Source organism: Ictalurus punctatus, chromosome 2, assembly GCF_001660625.3.
Source record: "Ictalurus punctatus breed USDA103 chromosome 2, Coco_2.0, whole genome shotgun sequence".
In the NCBI taxonomy this organism is placed as follows: Eukaryota; Metazoa; Chordata; class Actinopteri; order Siluriformes; family Ictaluridae; genus Ictalurus; species Ictalurus punctatus.
This window is the reverse complement of record NC_030417.2, coordinates 33,012,147-33,032,146: the sequence shown is the minus strand read 5'-3', so window position 1 is coordinate 33,032,146 and position 20,000 is coordinate 33,012,147. Positions and strand designations below refer to the sequence as shown.

Sequence of the window (20,000 nt, the reverse complement as noted above, 5' to 3'; positions counted from 1 at the left end):
CATTGTCTTTCAGTCTGACACACTTTCCAATATTACATACAATAAACATCATTAAAAGCCTACACACCTTCAGGGGAACCCTTAAGGGGTTCTACGTAGAACCCTATAACAGATCGTACCAAGTAGAAGCCTTTTTTGGAAGCTAAGAAAGCTTAATTATCCGAAACAGCAAAGAACCCTTTTTCCTAACAGCATATTCTCATTCACTATCTTAAGATTGAGTTTGTTTCCCACTGTGTTGAGTATTTCATTCTATCTTTCACTTTCATATGAATCCTCTCCCACGTTTGCTCTACCGGGTCAACTCTTGGGTTTTCAAGTCCAACCATGGAGAGTTGAAATCTATCAGAACTCCAGTTGAGTGATTTCCCTGCTCAAAGACACCTGATTTAACTGAATATAATTCCAGGTTTAGGCAGAAGTATTCAGCTGCAGCCCCACAGACTGATTATGTGAAGCCTGCGCTGGACAGCAGAAACCCCAGGTCGGGTGGACAAAGCCTTTGATTAGTCAACCATTAGCCAATTCAACCATCCTAGTGGGCATGAAGATGTTTAATTGGCATGAAATAGACATCTTCACCAGTATTTATTGGACGTCAAGACCTACAAGTGGTTCTAAAAAAAACTTCACTGTCTATGAAGCATAGCCAGGGGGTCTGTGATTTTTAAAAAATTTTTACAGTGGTGGAAATCCCACCCAACAATGATCAAAATTATGTTTTTGCTGGGTTCGTGGTGACTTGTAAATGCTCATTTGCAAGTTATAATAATGTCATTTTCCCAGCTCAACATGTTTGACGTGAAAAGTGGACAAATAAAACATGGACACTTTCACAAAAGCATTTTTTTTTGCTCTTTCAGAGCGCACAAGACTCATTAAAAGCTACTTTAACTGCACTTAAGCAGGTAAGTGGTATTGGTACTGTTCTAATATAATGAACTTCAAACTTTCATGCAACATTATGGACTGATATTGCCGCACAATAACAACAGCAGACAATAGCAAGTAGAGTTAGCAACAAGCTAGCTAGCACACAATAGAGAGTAGTCTTAGCAACAAGCTAGCCAGCTAACATTATATAACTCTAATGTTGGTGAATACCTTCTCAAAACAGCTATTAGTGTGGTCGATGTCACAGAGTTAACCAAGTACTGTGTCTGTATATTAACTGATCTAAAGCCAATACTGCAATAAACTAATTTAAAAGTAGGGGGACTTCACACTTTTCACAGTGTGTGCGGCCATGTTGATTTGACGTCATGCCTTAAACGGGGAAGGAACTGGTACTTGGAACGACTACCCTGAGTTAATGAGTTGAAATTTCAAGCTGAGGGGGTGTTTTCGGTGGTTTTTACAGGTTGTACATAGGGAACGCAGCATTATTATCATGTTCTTATCTGCTCTAACTGGTCACTTGAAATTAATGGGTTTTTATTCATGTCTCATTAACTCAAAAACACGTAGGCCTATAAATACTGTCAACTTGGCTGTGATGTGTGTTGTGTTGGTGGAAAATTCAGGAATAACAAGCCAAAATACAATACGTACAAGCTCCAATACATAGCCAAAAAGCATGGGCACAAATCCAACTACACGCACTGAATTTGTGCACAAGTGAATTTGGAATATAATTGCATTCTGAATTCACACAATTTTATTGTTAGCTACCTCACCAACACTTTAGTCAGCTGGTTACTTATCTAAAGTTAGCCAGCTAACTAACATTAACCAAAAGGCCAGTAAATCATATACATACTTATTCCATTGTGTGTATAAACAAAAATGGGTTCCTTGATTTGTACCTTTAGGGGACTAGTAAAGGTTCTATGTAGAAATAAGAATTAAGAAATATCTAGAAACCCTCTTACTAAGATTGTAGAAAGAAGGCCCAAGGGTAACCTGGAGAACTAAAATTGTCCTGGAGAAGACTAGTGTATTAACCCGAAATTCTGATTCTGGTTTGGTGTCCCTGTCCATCTAAGAAAAAGCTTTGTTCTACATGGGGTTTAGTGATGAGGGTCCAACTATACATCATTCTGTGTCTGTTACAGGGAAATTGTGATATATTCCAACTCTCCAGGACTGGAAATGTAGACCATTCCTACTATGTGAGCTCCCTCTCATCCTCTCCTCCATAAAGATAACTATTTCTCCCAACTGGTTGGACATATTCTTCTGTTTTGTCCCAGTCTGAGACCCATCCAGCTCCGCCCCCACCTCCACTCCCGTTAGGCCCAGCGGTGTTTGGCTGGTTAATGGCACCATACTGTCCACCCGTTCTGTAAAGCTCTTCAGTCTCATTGGCGAGCTCGTCTTCGTCCAGGATGCCGCATTTCTCCTCACTGGTGTTCTCAGCATCAGCCCAAGGCTGCTTCTCTCCCGACGCAAATATCCCTGAGAAAGGAAGAATAAAGTAATTTGGTAATATAAATGAATTCTAAAACGAAACACTAAAATAAAATAAATGCATAAGATTACTGAAGATGATTTTGTCAATACTTGTGTTGATGGTTATATTTTATGTTAAAAAATATATTTATATTAATTAAAAAAACACGTTTTTTTTTTTTCTCTTCCAGTTCTCCCCTATTCTTCCAACTGGTGAGGATGAAGTTTGTGCTTCCTCTGAGACACATGAAAGCAGCCAACAGCAAACTTCTCATGCTGCATCACAGGGCAGCATCACACTCGGATGAAAGCGCTATCTGCCTTCTTCTGCATACATGAGCTCACAGGAACCCATGATTGGCTAGTGTCATTGTGATTTACAAGAGAGAAAGTATTCCATCCCACGACAGATTTTGCTTAGTTCCTGGGCATAGATGGCTGTCGTATCATTGGGATTTAAACTCCCTATCTCCAGACGATAGGACGAACACTTCTGTGCTGTGCCACTCAGGATTTTGTCTCTATTAAAAATACATTATGTATTAACATTAATTACAAAATTTTTTTTTAGGCATACCATAAAAGACTACACCCCCATAATGCACTAATGCTGCAATGAGGAAGACATACTGCCATTCTTCACGTGTCTGTGAAAAAAAAAAACATACAGTAACAGAGATATTATAATATTTATGCAGTTGTATATGCTGATAATATCAGTGTGAAAACAATGGTAGCGTTATGAGACAGTGGCTAATTTACGATGATTATGCAATTTTCTATAGAAAATGATCCTATAGATTCTATAAACCTCAGTAAAACTGAGAGGTATATACAGTGGTGCTTGAAAGTTTGTGAACCCTTTAGAATTTTTATATTATATATATATATATATATATATATATATATATATATATATATATATATATATATATATATATATATGACCTCAAACATCATCAGATTTACACACAAGTCCTTAAAGTAGATAAAGAGAACCCAATTAAACAAATGAAGCAAAAATATTTCACTTGCTTATTTATTTATTTATTGAGGAAAATGATCCAATGTTACATATCTGTGAGTGAGAAAAGTATGTGAATTCTAGGATTAGCGCTTAAAGTGAAATTAGAGTCAGGTGTTTTCAATCAATGGGATGACAATCAGGTGTGAGTGAGCGCACTATTTTATGTCAAGAACAAGGATCTACTGTATCAAAGTCTAATCTTCACAACACATTTGTGGAAGTGTATCATGGCAAGGACATTTCTGAGGACCTCAGAAAAAGAGCTGTTGATGCTCATCAGGCTGGAAAAGGTTACAAAACCATCTGTAAAGAGTTTGGACTCCACCAATCAACAGTCATTGAGTACAAATGGAGGAAATTCAAGATAACTTTTACCCTCCCCAGGAGTGGTCGACCAACAAAGATCACTCCAAGAGCAAGATGTGTAATAGTCCACGAGGCCACTTACAGATATGTAACATTGGATCATTTTCATCAATAAATAAATGACCAAGTACAATATTTTTGCCTCATTTGTTTAATAGGGTTCTCCTTATCTACTTTTAGGACTTGTGTGAAAATCTGATGATGTTTTAGGTCATATTTATGCAGTACTTTATGTTATAAGAACCTTATAGTATTTCCAAATGCTTCATAAAACCAGGCAACACGGCATGAATGCACAGATGCAAGTGTGTGAAGTGTGTGTGTGTGTGTGTAACAGGAACATGTTATTATTAGCATATACCTTATGTTTGGTCATGGCTCCCACTATAAGAGGGCACACCATGCCCGATAAGGTGCCCACTCCATTAGAAATACCCATCAGGATGCTGGCATAACGTGGTGCTATATCCAAATGATTCACATTAAAGCCTGCCAGAGAGAAAGAGAGAGCGAGAGAGAGCGAGAGGGAGAGAGAGAGAGAATGTGCTGGGCTTGTGTGCTATGTGTAAAATAGATAATATAATTTATATAACTCTTTCTAACCTGAGATAGCAAACCCACTGAAGCCTACAGCCAGTACAAGGAATGATATGGCCACTCCCTTAGAGTGAGAGAATCCCACCACCAACAGCAGCGTGGCCTCCATTCCAAATCCTGAAATACACACTGCATCAACATGCTGGACCACAGCACTATCACATTAAGCTAAGCTATAAGTAAGGAATAAAACACGACAGGGCTTGCTGTTATTGGAAAATAATCATCAACATGTTGGTGTGATACAGCCCGATGCAAAGCTCCAATTATAGCTTCACTTCTGACTGCTAAAACACACTAGCACTGGAAACTCCTTCCATAAATGCTAAATAACAGCTTCCTCACATATCGACAATGACACATTTTTAAAATCTGTTTATCTGGAGCATCTTCTCTACAAGCCCCAAAGAATGTGTTGTTACTATAGAAACAATCATGTATTAGAATGAGTGCATTAATATAAACCAGGGATTTACTTTGCAGCCAGAAATGACACTTGAACAGTACTGAATATGGTATAAGCATTAATTAGCCAATGCCATTTAAATGCACGATGATCAATATGGTCATAGTATCTCAGGCCATATTGCATTTATTTCGTATTAGAATGAGAGCGAATGGTATGGAATAAAAATGGGTTTTTGGAAAGTGTCTTGTATGTATTTTTGCTGTTTGTATTATTAGTTTCTATAGCCAACGTATCACCATTATGCAGCCAGAGCACTTTTAGAGCACATTTAGAGCACTGCTGCTTCTCAAGAAGTTGGTTTCCTGTGATATTGGGGTAGCAATATACTGTTGGTGATGTCTCTGGTTGTTGTTTTTGGGCTTTTCTTCACAGCTCTCACAATATCTCTGTCATCAGCTGTTGTTGTTTTCTTTGGCCGACCCGTTCGCTGTCTGTTGCTCGGTACACCAGTGGCTTCTTTCTTTTTCGGGACATTTCAAATGGTTGTACTGGCTGTGCCCAATGCTTGTGCAATGCCCCTCGGACTGATTTCCCCTCTTTTCTCCACTTCAAAATGGCTTGCTTTTCTCCCATATACAGCTCTCTGATCTTCATGCTGGCTTATTCTTAACACACACACACACACACACACACACACACACACACACACACACACACACACACACACACACATAAATGCAGTCTTCAGAGGTGAAACTGAAGGTTAAAATGAAGTAGAGTAGATGTTCAGAGATATCTATTATTTAAATAGTCAATCTAACAGGACATACCTGCTAGATATGTCAGAGCCATATCTCCCTGCAGGTCTTGCCTAGTTTCCCACTGAACCAGGCAAGTACTTGGCCAGTACTTGGATGGGAGACCTCATGGGGAAAACTAAGGTTGCTGCTGGAATTAGTGACACCAGCAGGGGGTGCTCACCCTGTGGTCTGCATGGGGCCTAATGCCCCAGTCTAGTGACAGGGACACCATACTGTAAAATCATGTCCTTCATATATGTTAAACTGAGTTCCTGACTCTCTGTGGTCATTAATAATCCCCGGACATTTATAATAAAAGAGAAGGATTTATGCAGGTCTCCTGGTGAAATTCCCCCATTGGTCCTTCTCTACTCCTAATAATCCCCTTCTCTGAATTGGCTACATCACTCTCTCCTCTCCACTAATAGCTGGTGTGCGGAGGGCGCACTATGGCTGCCGTTGCATCATCCAGGTGGATGCTACACACTAATGGTGTTTGAGGAGATGCCCCCATACAATGTAAAGCACTTTGAGTGTCTAGAAAAGCGCTATATAAATGTAACTGTAACTAAACTCGGTAACAAAAAACACCTGTCAGTCACATGTTCTAATCTTTTTGCTTGTTTACAAATTGGGTAGTCTGGTACAAAATGTACTATGTTCTATGTCGTTTAACACATCTACAAATAAATAAACGCTGGAAATAAAACCAGGAAATAAAAGCTGAAATCCTAAACTCTCTTCTCATATTCATCTTTTGATCTCAAACCCAAATGTCATAATTCTACGGTAAAAGACAACTGAACTGGCCTCGCCGTTCCAATAGTTTCGGAGGGATCTGTACATTACTCTTCACAGGATAAGCACAGGACAGTCTTTATGATTACGGCAGTAAACTGGTGGTTGACTGAAACCCTTTCTCATAAGTTTAATGATTATTTAGTCTCCAACTCCATAAACAGGTCAATACCTTCAGGGTTCAGGGCTTCTAATTGCTCAATTCATAATACTTGCTGTAACAAATACAACACATTGCTGAATACTGAGCGTAAGAGAGTAGAGAGTGTTTTTATAGGTTATGTCCACAGTGTACCTGTTCACTGCACTATGAAATTATGCCTCAGTGATTCTAATCCCAGCTGCTAAACTAGATTAAAAATTTAGACACACACACACACGCACACACACACTGTCTCTCACACAGACATAATCACACGTACTATCAAGTTCTCTCTCTCTCGCTGTCTTTCTCTCTCGTTCTCTCTCTCTGTCTTTCTCTCTCGTTCTCTCTCTCTCCCTCACCTCCGCAGTTCATAAGCTTGCGGACATTAGTGGTGCTCATTATGTTGTGCGATCTCAGGTAGTCAGCCAGCTGCCCCCCCAGCGGCACTATGATGGTCATCACCAGGTGAGGGAGCGCAGATACCAACCCCACCTGAGAAAGACAGAGACAGAGAAGAGTAGCACAATTTTACTTCTTCTTCTTCTTTTTTCTTTTTTTACATTATATTTCACTAATTCTGTGTGTGTCCTTTCAAAAAGGCAGGATATCTAAATGTCTCCGCGGAGAAAACTGAGATTTAAACCCAAACATGCCTATGACTCAGAAGTTCTCCATTTCAGCTACGATCTGAGAAAATGTGCACACATGTTGAGGAGGCGGTTATGTACAAATGCACGCTTAACACTGCCTACACATTTGGTATTTTGTTGTATTTTGCTATTTTGTTCTGTGTAGGCGTGTGGATGCAAGTTTGCGTTTCACCTTGCTGATCTCGAAACCAAAAACCTCCTCGAAGTATGCGGGCTGGCTGATGAGGAGCAGGTAGAAGGTCCAGCTTCTGCAAAAGTTGGCCACGATGATGGCATATACTGGCATGGAGGTGAAGAAATAACGCCAAGGTGTTTTGAATTTCTGCAGTGAGTACAAATGCCGAAGTCACTCACTCTTTCCGACACACGTACTGCATGGTACAAGCAAATAAATGCAGCCAAATAAAAGAGGAAAGTTGGGCTTGAAGTGGGGAAAAAAATAAGTGTCGGTGGTGCCATTTTAGGTGTGTTAGTGTAGGCTTATGTGTTTAGCACACCACTAAGCAATTTTGAAACCCCGCAGTGAATAAGTACGAAGCTGCTGACGTTAAATGGTGGGAATTGTTTAATAAAGGTGTGGCCACAAATGAATATCATGAGGCCATGAGTTAGCTTTCTCCAGATCTATTCTGTTGTCACAAAATACACGATAATACTAAATACATTAAGAGCCAGGGGGGTGTAAACTTTTGAACAGGATGATTGTTGTAAACTGTTATTATTTTGTCTTCTGGGAAACCTGTAAATATCTTATGTAGCCTCTGAAGGGCAGTACTAAATGAAAAATAAATAAGATTTTTAAACAAAATAATAATTAACACAGATCATCATGTTCAAAAGTTTACACCCCCCTGGCTCTTAATGTATCGTGTTGCCTTCTTGAGCATCAGTGAACGTTTGCACCTTTTGTAATAGTCGTGTACGAGTCCCTCAGTTGTCCTCGGTGTGAAAAGATGGATCTCAACATCATATATGCAGAAGATGCTGGAAAAGTAAATAATGTGCAGGACCTGGAGGATTTTTCTGAAGAACAGTGGGCAGTTTAACTGCTCAGGACAAACAAGGGACTCATGAACAACTCTCACAAAACATAAACACAGTCGCTGATCATCCAGGTAACGACACATTATTAAGACTCAAGCGTGTGTAAACTTTTGAACGGGATCCTTTGTGTAAATTCAGTTATTATCGAGTCTGGTGGACTATATGTGAAATAGCTTATTCAGGGCAGAATGAAATAAAAAAACAAAATGCCATTTTAATCATCTGTCTTATTATTATGATTTTTTTTTTTTTTAATGATTAACATTTTGCCGATTCTGCAAGGGTTGTGTAAATTTATGAGCACAGCTATAGACATAATAGAGTCTCTAATGCTGTGACCTGGAGCCCGTGTCTCTGTCAGCGAATTTTCAAAGAAGCGCACCTGAAGGGGGTTGACCAGCCCTGCTGTATCTCCAATAGCTTCCTCGATGTATTTCCTCTCCTCTGGAGTGATTGTAGGATGAGCAGCTGGACTCTCATATGACACCAAGATCCAGAAGAGATACCACAGTATCCCGACACTACCTGAGAGAGAAACAGGACAAAAGAAGAAACAGATAAGAGCAGGAAATAAGAGGAAATATCAAACTGTGATTAATATTCATTAAAGACAACGTAACGTCCGTTAACCTTTTTAACTGCCAGAAACCATCAGTGAGTCCAGACTACAGTAGCTGGATAACTTACCTAGATAATCAGTAGACTGTAAACATTATATTAAGTCACAGAAGCACATGTCTGTGTTATATTATGTAGGTATATCTTCATACAGCTCAGTTAAGTATAACGCTTTGCCCAGGAGATATGCAGTTACTGTATAAACAGAGGCAGGATAAAAAGAAAGTTCTGCATTTGAGAGTGTGAGTGTGTGTGTGTGTGTGTGTGTGTGTGTGTGTGTGTGTGTGTGTGTGTGTGTGTGTGTAGGCGGTTGTTACTTACCATACACATAAAAAACAGACGACCATCCAGTATATTGTACTAACACACCAGCCAAGGGCATCGCCACCACAGCCCCTGCGTACGACCCTGATTCAGACACAAAATAAAACTTTTTATTGCATATATCCACAGTGTGGAAAAAAAAATCCAAGCCTATATACATTATAGATCACAAGTCTGGTAATGTAAAAATAAATAAATAAATAAATACATAAATAAATAAATAAATAAATAAATAAATAAATAAAGTCAGACACCATTAGTCTCAATTATAGATTGTTTAAAAATGCTTGTTTGAAAGCACACATGAATGTTTGGGCTAATTTTAATTCTACAAGCAGTGAGTAAAGGATAAAAAAAAAAATATTGTAATGTAATTCCAGGCAATTTACTCGATTTTTATTACATGTCTGAAAATGATCATGTATGTGCCGCCAATCTCACCACAGAATGCTGTCGTGGCCAATCGGCTTCTCTCGAGAGGCGGAGCCCATTTGGCCCAGATCCCGTGGCATGCAGGATATGACACACCCTGTGGGAGGAGCAAAAAGAACCACCAATCCAAGCTGAAATTTAAACTCAACATGAAACAGAGTAAAACAGGTTCGCTGTTTTTGCAAAATCAGGAATTCAATTCTATTCTATTTTATTTCTATAGTGCTTTTAACAATGCGCATTGTCCAGTCCTACAGGATTTCGCCGAGATATTTTGTGAATGTTGCAGCCAAAATTGCTTGATTTTGCTGCGAAAAACTACTTGAATTGGCAAAATGGCAATCGCATGAAACTGCTTTACACGGTCTTTCACAGTGATGTTTGTTGGTAAATGGTTCTTTTTAGCTGTACTCATGTTCGACTCATGCGAATCAAAAAGGGCTTTGACTGAATGTGCGCTGTGATGACGTCACATGACACTTCATGGTCCAAATCTGCAGAAAATCTGTGGTAATTGTTGAAAATTGCAAGCTCCTCCAAATATCGTGAGTGCAAAATCGCTAAATCCGGAGGGACTGATGGTCTCAAAGCAGCTTTACAGAAATCCGGATCTAGATTTAGATCTATCCCCAATGAGCAAGCCAGACGCGACAGTGGCAAGGAAAAACTCCCTGAGACGACATGAGGAAGAAACCTTGAGAGGAATCAGACTCAAAAAGAGAACCCATCTTCATCTGGGTGACACCTGATAGTGAGAATATACATCATTACTCGTCTACAGTCCTGCAGTGCTAAGTGTGTTGGGAAGATCTTCAGTATAACCATCAGGGTCTTTGTATAACTTGACCTGGATATTATAGACTTAAATCAACATTGTGTAATGAATGAGACATGAGCATGGTTTTTAGCAAGTGCAATCGTTAGACCATCCAAGTGAGAACATCCACAATCGTCTTTAGGGTATCCATAGCAACCTCATGGCATATTTATGCCTGACATTGGGGCCATCCTCAGCAGAAGTGAGTGGGTGGAGGGGAGGTGAAACATGACAAGTTTATTTATTTATTTATTTATTTATTTAAAATACCATAGTGATTCTGATTGGTGCAAGGCAACTCACAGGTTTATATTAATGCTTTTATTCTGAAACATTATCATTTCTATACTTATATATATATATATATATATATATATATATATATATATATATATATATATTTATTTATATAACAGCTTACACAGGGACATGTACATAATCTAAGACTAATAAGAAGCACATGAAAAAGTGTGTTGTTTAACAAGCTTTCTGCACGGAGATTTTATTTATTTGTTTATTTATTTATTTATTTACATTTTTGGAAGGAGTCTCCAGTGTCAAGGTTTCTAACACTGGAAAGTCTTCAGGACAGAGGAATTTTCTCTCTGCAGTTTCTCAATAACATGATAAGCTGTGGGTTTTTTTTTTTTTTTTTTTTTTAAATAATTAACTTCAAGAGTTAGAATAAAAAGAGGCTGATAAGGGACAGAGTGTTTACAGCTGTTATACCATTTGTTTTGTGGACGTCCCACAACATTAAACATAACTATAAACTGCTAAAAAAATAAATAAATAAATATGGTGTTCATAAATAAAAAAAAAATGATGTGGTATAATTGATATAAAAACACTTCGGGACATGCTGTTATAGGAAAATAACCAACTTCAGGGTGGTACGAGTATCTCTGCTCCGAGTCAGGCAACATCACACCACCCTGTTGTTGATTATTTTCCTATAACAGCATGCCTCCAGTATTGTAATCCTTACATATTATATAACATTATTTTCCCTGCCCATATATACCTGGTACTGTGAGCAACCAGCAAAAAGCAGTACAGAAAAACAAGAATTTTCTCTTTTAAGTGTTTGATACTAATATATTATGTACAATATATGATTGGGAATACATTACAACAACATAAAGGTCAGATTAGATTTCAGCTTGTATTTTGATCAGTTCTCAATATGTAACATTATATACACAGGAAAAAAACCTTCTATTTTATTAATAAACAAGGTAGGATTTGTGTTTGTAGCTTTGGAATGGTCTAGATTTCAAGATAAAGTCTAGATTTCTGAGACTAATACACTGAGAAACAAACCCAGATGGTGTACCTCCACAAGACCCTGGCATATCCTGACCATGATGACACATCCATAGTGGATCCGCGCTGCAGCCGGAATCAGCATGTTCAGAGTGGACGTGGCCACGATCGCAAAGCCAAACACTCTGCAGAAATAAGAAACATTCGTACCTCAGGACACATGTACACACTGCAGTGCTTCAAAATGAAAAATACATCGGCTGTTTCTAAGCAGCGAGTTAAAAGAAGGCGTCACTAGGGGGAAAGATTCACCTGTTGGCAGCGAATTTCTGACAGATGAATCCTCCGGGGATCTGCGTCACGATGTAACCCCAGAAAAATGAACCATGGATCATCCCCACTGTCTCTGGGTCCCATGTGAACTGAGCAGCCTAGAGAGAGACAGAGAGAGAAAGAGACGGTGAGAGGGAGTGACATAGAGAGAGACAGACAGAGAAAGAGAGTGACAAAGAGAGAGACATACAGAGAGAGAGAGAGAGAGAGACAGACAGACAGACAGAGGGAGAGAGAAAGAGAGAGAGAGAGACAGTGAGAGGGAGGGACAGAGAGAGACACAGAGAGAGAGAGGGAGTGCCAAAGCGAGAGGCATACACAGAGAGAGAGAGACAGACAGGCAGACAGAGGAAGAGATAGAGAGACAGTCAGACAGAGAGATGGAGAGACAGAGACCTTTTGACTTTGACTTTTGACAGTGAGAGAGACAGAAAAGAAAATGATCACGAAAAGAAAATGATCTATCTTATTAGAATGAAACAACACAATAGCAAAGTAAAGTACAATGTTTTTTGGCCCTAAACAGAGATTATATGACAGCAGAGGACCTGAGCACAGAGACATCAAGCTGAGGAACAATATGATAAGGTACAGACTCAGCAACCACAGCCTGGCTAGAGAGAGAAGCAGATACAGACAGAGCTGCTGCCCAGAGAGAGCAGGTTATGCCTGTACTGTAGCCAAGGAGTAATAGAGACAGTTACACTTTTTAAATACCTGTCCTGACTGTGAACAGATTTGAAAACAATTCTATCCCAAATTTGATATCTCACTAGCGGCATGGTGCATCGATGCCTGCCACAAAAAGAGGGACGAGTCGACCAAACAGTGATGCGCTGATGAACTCATACACGCACACCCACACATGCACACACGCACGCACACACGCGCGCACACACCTACAAACACACATGCACACGCACACACACACACACACGCACACACACACATGCACATGCAAGAGGGAGAGTCAGAGGGAGACAAACAGTAAGAGGGAGAGACAGGGAGAGACAGAGAGAAGGAGAGACAGAGAGAGACAGACAGTAAGAGGGAGAGACAGAGAGAGACAGACAGTAAGAGGGAGAGACAGAGAGAGACAGAGAGAAGGAGAGACAGAGAGAGACAGACAGTAAGAGGGAGAGACAGAGAGAGACAGACAGTAAGAGGGAGAGACAGAGAGAGACAGAGAGAAGGAGAGACAGAGAGAGACAGACAGTAAGAGGGAGAGACAGAGAGAGACAGACAGTAAGAGGGAGACACAGAGAGAGACAGACAGTAAGAGGGAGAGACAGAGAGAGACAGACAGTAAGAGGGAGACACAGAGAGAGACAGACAGTAAGAGGGAGAGACAGAGAGAGACAGAGAGAAGGAGAGACAGAGAGAGACAGACAGTAAGAGGGAGAGACAGAGAGAGACAGACAGTAAGAGGGAGACACAGAGAGAGACAGACAGTAAGAGGGAGAGACAGAGAGAGACAGAGAGAAGGAGAGACAGAGAGAGACAGACAGTAAGAGGGAGACACAGAGAGAGACAGACAGTAAGAGGGAGACACAGAGAGAGACAGACAGTAAGAGGGAGAGACAGAGAGAGACAGAGAGAAGGAGACACAGAGAGAGACAGACAGTAAGAGGGAGAGACAGAGAGAGACAGACAGTAAGAGGGAGACACAGAGAGAGACAGACAGAGAATGTGTTGTTAAATAATGTTTATTCAGGCACCAGGATGTCAATCCTTACGGGCAACATGAAATATTTTATATAAACAAATGATGATTTCATTCAATTCAGATTAGAGTAATGTTTTTCTCACGTGAATATATTTTCACATGTACAATTTCAGGTCATAACATGTTGAAATGCACCTTGACTTTTTTTTTTTTTTTTTTTTAACACATGATCACACCATTACTTCTGATCACACGTGAAATTGTTATGCAGAGTGTACTGCAATCCATTCGAATGCATGTGGTGCAAACATTCTCTCAGCTCATATGGTGTAATACACCTCTGAGATGCACTCATGCACTGGGGTGTTGTATTACTCTATATAACTGCACTGTAAGCTGATATTCACTAAAAGGTCATTCCAAAACTTGTTTCAAGGTCAGAGGTATGACACAAAGGCTCATTGAGAAGGAATATTCCAGCAATCCATACAATAAAAGTACTAACTGTGATCGCATCATGATACTAGCTTCGCAATTTTGATTTTAATCAAAATTTGATTGAGGAAAAATTGTGACTGAAAAGACAATGTACATTTATGTCTGTATAAAACTAAAATACAAAATAGCTATGAGCATAAGGTTTAATATTGTAAACAAAACATACTAAAGCTTTACCATATCTTAAAAATGAACAAACATACAAACATATAAATTAATTAATAATAATAAAAAAAACTAACTAACTATCTAACTAACTAACTTCTTCCACAATTTTATTTAATAAAGAAAGTCTCTGACCTGGGGAAAATGATCGATTGAAACATAACGAGCCTGAGGCATCATAGCAGTGCCTGAGGCATCATTTTAACTGGGAATAGAGCTCCAAAGTCGGCTAAAATGCCCGTATTCCACAACCTCTGTGTCAGGTGCCATAGCTCACAGCGGCGTAGGACTGGTATCATTTGAAAGCTATTGAAGAGCTCTTTTTAACCGTATAATGCATATCGTTCGCACAGTTTGGGACCGCTGATGTTCAAATAGTGCAAATGCATTCGATGTAGAATTAATAGAATGCTGATTCACAGATCCCATGATGCACACTGTAAATTTTTTGTATCACATTGCATCGTTTCATGAGGCACCATTACACCCCTAGTAGATAGTGGTAAAGGTGGTTAAAATTCAGTAAAGGACACAGAGTTTCTAGTGAAACAGAAGTTTTCAGACAAAAAGCCTTCATCGGCTGTGCAAGCAGAATTCTTAGAGTTCATGCTTGTGTCTAGGTAGCCGATTCATACCATGCCGATATTAAGTATGCATGTATAGTAGTTTACTAGTATGTAAGTGTTTAACTATGTGAGTAGTTTGAGAATTGCTTTAGGTATGTATGTAAACATTCCAGTATGCATGTACGTAAGTATGTTAATATGCATGCGCATTAGCATGAAAGTATGAATGTATGCACGTGTGCTAGTATGCTAGCATGTAAGTATGCTAATGTGCAACTATTCAAGTATTCTAGGATATAAGTATGCTGGTGTGCAAATGATTAGGTATTTAAGAAGCTTGCCGAGTTCCTTTAGGTATTTAAGTGGGGTAGAAGAAGGTGGTTGTGGCTCAGGTGGTAGAGCTAATCGGAGGGTTGGTGGTTGGAGGTTCGATTCCCGGCACACGTGACTCCACATGCCGACGTGCCCTTGGGCAAGACACTGAACCCCAAGTTGCTCCCGATGGCAAGTTAGCGCCTTGCATGGCAGCTCTGCTACCATTGGTGTGTGAGTGTGTGTATGAATGGGTGAATGAGACACAGTGCAAAGCGCTTTGTAGAACTGCTAAGGTTCTAAGGTTAAGACCATAGAATACCAAACAGGAAATAGTATCTTTTGGGTACAATATAATAAGTGTTCTTTGTTGTTATGTGTATGGGGTTCAGGACAACTTCTCGACTTCTCCTATGACGGAAAGGCTAGGCTGGGGAACCAAGAACCAACAGTACTTTGTCTTCTTGACACCTAAGAAGTTCTGCTCACAGTAAACACTGGAATTCGAACCCGATTTTGGTGTAAATATCCAAGCAGGAGAGCAATGTTTCACAAACCTTGTTTATTGACTCATCTTCTTTAAAAAGCAACAGCAGTAGTACATGTAGTTTATCACTTTTAACCAGTGCCTGAGGCGCTGCCAGTCCTGAGTGCTCAACACTGCAGTAAACAGAAGTGTTCTCTGTGGTTCGGCATGAGTCTCAGTGGTGCCACGTGCGTGCCTATGGCTGGGCTCCCACTCACCATGCACCACAGGACTGGAAACATTCTCTCACAGAGACACAAACTGAGGCAGCCATGCATACACACATAATGCAACACTACACCTCTGATTGCCTGGTGGCTCATAAACCTATTAGGTAAGTATACTAGTGTGCAAGAATATATGTTGCTAGAATGCTAGCAAGTAAGTATGCAAGTATAGTAGTTTACTAGTATATAACGATCTAACTATGTGAGTAGTTTGGGAATTGCTTTAGGTATGTATGTAAACATTCCAGTATGCATGTACGTAAGTATGTTAATATGCACGAGCACAAGCATGAAAGAATGAGTGTATGCACGTGTGCTAGTATGCTAGCATGTAAGTATGCTAATATGCAACTATTCAAGTATTCTAGGATATAAGTATGCTGGTGTGCAAATGTTTAAGTATTTAAGAAGCTTGCCGAGTTTCTTTAGGTATTTAAGTGTGGTAGAATACATGTATTCAAGTATGCAAGTGTGAAGTATGAATTAAAGTCTGTAAATAGCTTGGTAGATCTATTTAGGTATATAAGTATGCAAGAATGCAAGTATGTTAGTATGCTGGTATGTAAGTAGGACAGTATGATATTGTACAATTATATAAGTTTGCTCGAATGCTAGCAAGTAATTATGCAAGGATAGTAGTATACTAGTAAGTAAGAATGCAAGTATGTAAGTAATTAACTATGTCAGTAGTTTAGTAATCGCTTTAGGTATGTAGGAAATTGTTCTATTTTGCAAGCATGCAACTATGCAGTATGCAAGTGTGCACGTTTGAAAGGATGAATGCTAGTACACTAGAATGTACTTATACTAATATGCAAATAATTAAGTATTCACGTATGTAAGTATGCCAGTGTACAAGCACCCAAGTATGCAAGTATGTAAGGATTTAACTATGTAAGTAGTTTGGTTAGTTGCTTTAGGTATGTTGGTATGTAAATATACTAGTATCCAACTATACAAGTGTGCATGAAAACATGCTAGTACGCAAGTACAGTATGTAATTATGCTAGTAGGAAAGTGTGTAAGCACAATTTTACGAATGTATGTAATTCTCCTAGTATGCAAGTGTGTGGTATGTAAGTGTAGTATGTAAGTATGCAAGTATAGTAGCATGTATGAATTTATGCATGTAAGTAGCTTTGTAGGTTAGTTTGTGTATCCTAGTATGTAAGTATGTTAATATGCTACTATGTATGTATTCAGTATGCTAGTATGCAAGCATGTATGTAATGTAATGCATGTATGCGAGTATGCAAATATGCAAGTATGTGAGTATGCTAGTTTGCTAGTATAAGATGACGTATGTGTAGCTTGCACTTATATAAGCATGCAGGAATTTAAGTATGCAAATATTTCCAATCTTTTCTAAGCTAATGATGCACAATTATGTTTATGATTTGGGCCTGATTCAGCTGCACAGCTACGCAAACTAGAAAATTGTGTCAGCTGTGTTGCAAGCTTGGATGAACAGAAAAGATCCCTTGAATTTTGATGAAGCAGAAGTATTGCTAGGTCTGCCCACACTAAGTCTGTCCACAACAAGTGTTGTTGATTTCACCCTAGAGCTTAATAAGTATTCGTCGAAGCCAGAAGCTATTGTTAAAGGGATAGTTCACTCAAAAATGAAAATTCTGTCATTAATTCCTCACCCTCACGTCGTCCCAAACCCATAAGACGTTCGTTCATCTTCGGAACACGGATGAAGACATTTTAAATGAAACCTGGGAGATTTCTGTCTCTCTGTTTATAGTCCAGTAACCAAAACCTTCAGGTAAAAGAAATCCATGTGGTTTAATCCCAATTTTAGGAAACGATATGAATGCTTTGCGTGCACAAAAAAAAAAAAAAACAACAACGTATTTATTCACAAAATATCTTCACTTCCACATACATCTCAGACGTGCGTTCACGTTAGAAGCACGACGCATGCGTGTTGTGTTGACGCGAGAGCGGACTAAAAATGTCGACTTTTTTGCTGCAAAGATTGTTCTGTGTGAATCAGTTTGTGTACAGCGTCCCTCTTCCTCTGCGGTAAACAGTGCAGTGCTTCCGGGCCCCGTTGTGTCGCGAGAGCGAAATTAATTTGAGGTTTTTTGCGCACACAAAGCATTCATATCGCTTCATAAAATTGGGATTAAACCACTGGAGTCACATGGATTACTTTTATGATGCCTTTATGAACTTTTTGGAGCTTGAAAGGTTCGGTTACTGGACTGAAAACAGAGAGACAGAAATCTCTCAGGTTTCATTAAAAATGTTTTCATTTGTGTTCTGAAGATGAACTTATGGGTTTGGTCTTATGTGTTTGGAACGACATGAGGATGAGTAATTGATGACAGAAATTTCATTTTTGGGTGAACTATCCCTTTAAGGACATCGGTGTAACCCTTGATGCTGGTTTAGAATCTGATTCCCATAAGCACACTCACCATGATGACGGGTTTCTTTCCGTAATAAACGGTGTGGTCATTGACCATGCTGACGATAGCCACGCCGAGATTGCAGCGGATGCCGAAGGAGATGCAAAAACCGAGACCAGAGAGAATGGCGATAATGTAGCGGCGTGGCAACCCGAAGCATGTGCAGTCCACGACGGGCAGCTCCTTCTCTTCCACCATCTCCGGCCTTCCCTCCGCTGACAACTCGATAGTCTCGCCATTCTCTTGACGCTTCTCGAGAATCCTAGAGGTAGAACGAGAACGCATTTGGAAGTTCCTCTTTAATCAAGGGATCCTGACACAGTGAGCTTCAAATTTCTGTCTCAGAGACTGATATCTTTGCAAACTTGTAATAAAAAAGTTTTTCCAGTGAACAGGTATTAGTTTTGGGCCAATGATCCATCCGTCCATTTTCCATACTGCTTATCCCGCCTGGAGCCTATCCCAGGGAACTCGGGGCCCAAGGCAGGGGACACCCTGGAAGAAGTTCCAACCCATCACACTGCACAATCACACACATTCACACACTACAGACAATTTGGATATGCCAATCAGCTTACAATCATGCCTTCGGACTGGTGGAGGAAGCCTGAGTACCTGGAAGAAACCCCCAAAACACGAGCAGGACATGCAAACTTTCCACACACAAGGTGGAGGTGGGGTTCAAACCCCCAACACCAGAGGTACAAGACAAACATGCTAACTAAGCATGAACAATACTTCTTTAAGATGTACTCTAAAGGATACACTCTGTACCTGTAGAATGTACTCTATCCTTTAACCTGGGAAACCTGTTAAAGGGTACTTTCACAAATCATTCAAGGTACATCACTGGAATTTATGTACCTTAAATGTTCCTTTTTAACAGTATACTGTCACAACTATAGAGTTGTGACAGATTTGCAAACGTTTCCTTAACTTTGTTTTGTTTTCCTTTGTACACATGCATATGTGGGTAAAAGCCAATCACAGCAAAGCTGATCTACATTTCGGGAAACAACGAAATGACAGCTGAATGTTGAAAGAACGCCCCCTAGGATTGACCTGCGGTAAATCAGCTACCACAGACACACTCTAACAAACTAATGCTAACTAACTTAACTAACTTATAGGGTGCCATTAGAACAGATTTGTTTTGGATGGCTTTCTTTCAAGTCATTAATATGAAACGACTGAGTTTAACAAAATGTTCGCATTAATTATGCGTGCAGTTGAAATAAACACGCTGTTTTTGCAAATATTTATATATTTATATATTGCAGTAACTCATGTACGATTTGAAGCTTATAAATCATGACTACCGAGTCTTATTATACACACATTTACACACTCCAGGATACGAATGCTTTTCTGAACTAACCGGAATACTACAATTCTTGTAAAATTGATCCGGTGAAGAATTTTACGAATAAATTTGTATCCAGTTTTGTACTTTTGAGGAACAATAATATACCTGTACGGTACCGTTTCTACAATTTATCATGTGACTGGCCATTCACATTTCTTAATAATTATATCCTGATTTAAATGTTATCATTTGTGACCCATAAAATGGTCAACAAAACCGTTGTGTTATGGATTCTTC

General features: G+C 39.5%; 1 protein-coding gene across 1 annotated transcript in view; it reads right to left on the bottom strand.

The window, feature by feature from the left end:
* The window catches only part of slc17a7a (solute carrier family 17 member 7a), a 30,355-nt gene that overhangs the window by 1,491 nt on the left and 8,864 nt on the right, over positions 1-20,000 (bottom strand). The window contains exons 2-13 of the mRNA XM_017461404.3: positions 18,407-18,659; positions 11,997-12,115; positions 11,755-11,869; positions 9,611-9,698; positions 9,167-9,253; positions 8,610-8,752; positions 7,356-7,505; positions 6,893-7,025; positions 4,388-4,498; positions 4,146-4,273; positions 2,969-3,038; positions 1-2,397 (exon numbers count right to left, since the gene is read on the bottom strand). The exon at positions 1-2,397 is cut by the window's left edge and continues 1,491 nt beyond it. Of these exons, the coding sequence (XP_017316893.1) occupies positions 2,108-2,397; positions 2,969-3,038; positions 4,146-4,273; positions 4,388-4,498; positions 6,893-7,025; positions 7,356-7,505; positions 8,610-8,752; positions 9,167-9,253; positions 9,611-9,698; positions 11,755-11,869; positions 11,997-12,115; positions 18,407-18,659 (1,687 nt within the window). The 3' untranslated portion in view covers positions 1-2,107. The remainder of the gene's footprint in view (positions 2,398-2,968; positions 3,039-4,145; positions 4,274-4,387; positions 4,499-6,892; positions 7,026-7,355; positions 7,506-8,609; positions 8,753-9,166; positions 9,254-9,610; positions 9,699-11,754; positions 11,870-11,996; positions 12,116-18,406; positions 18,660-20,000) is intronic.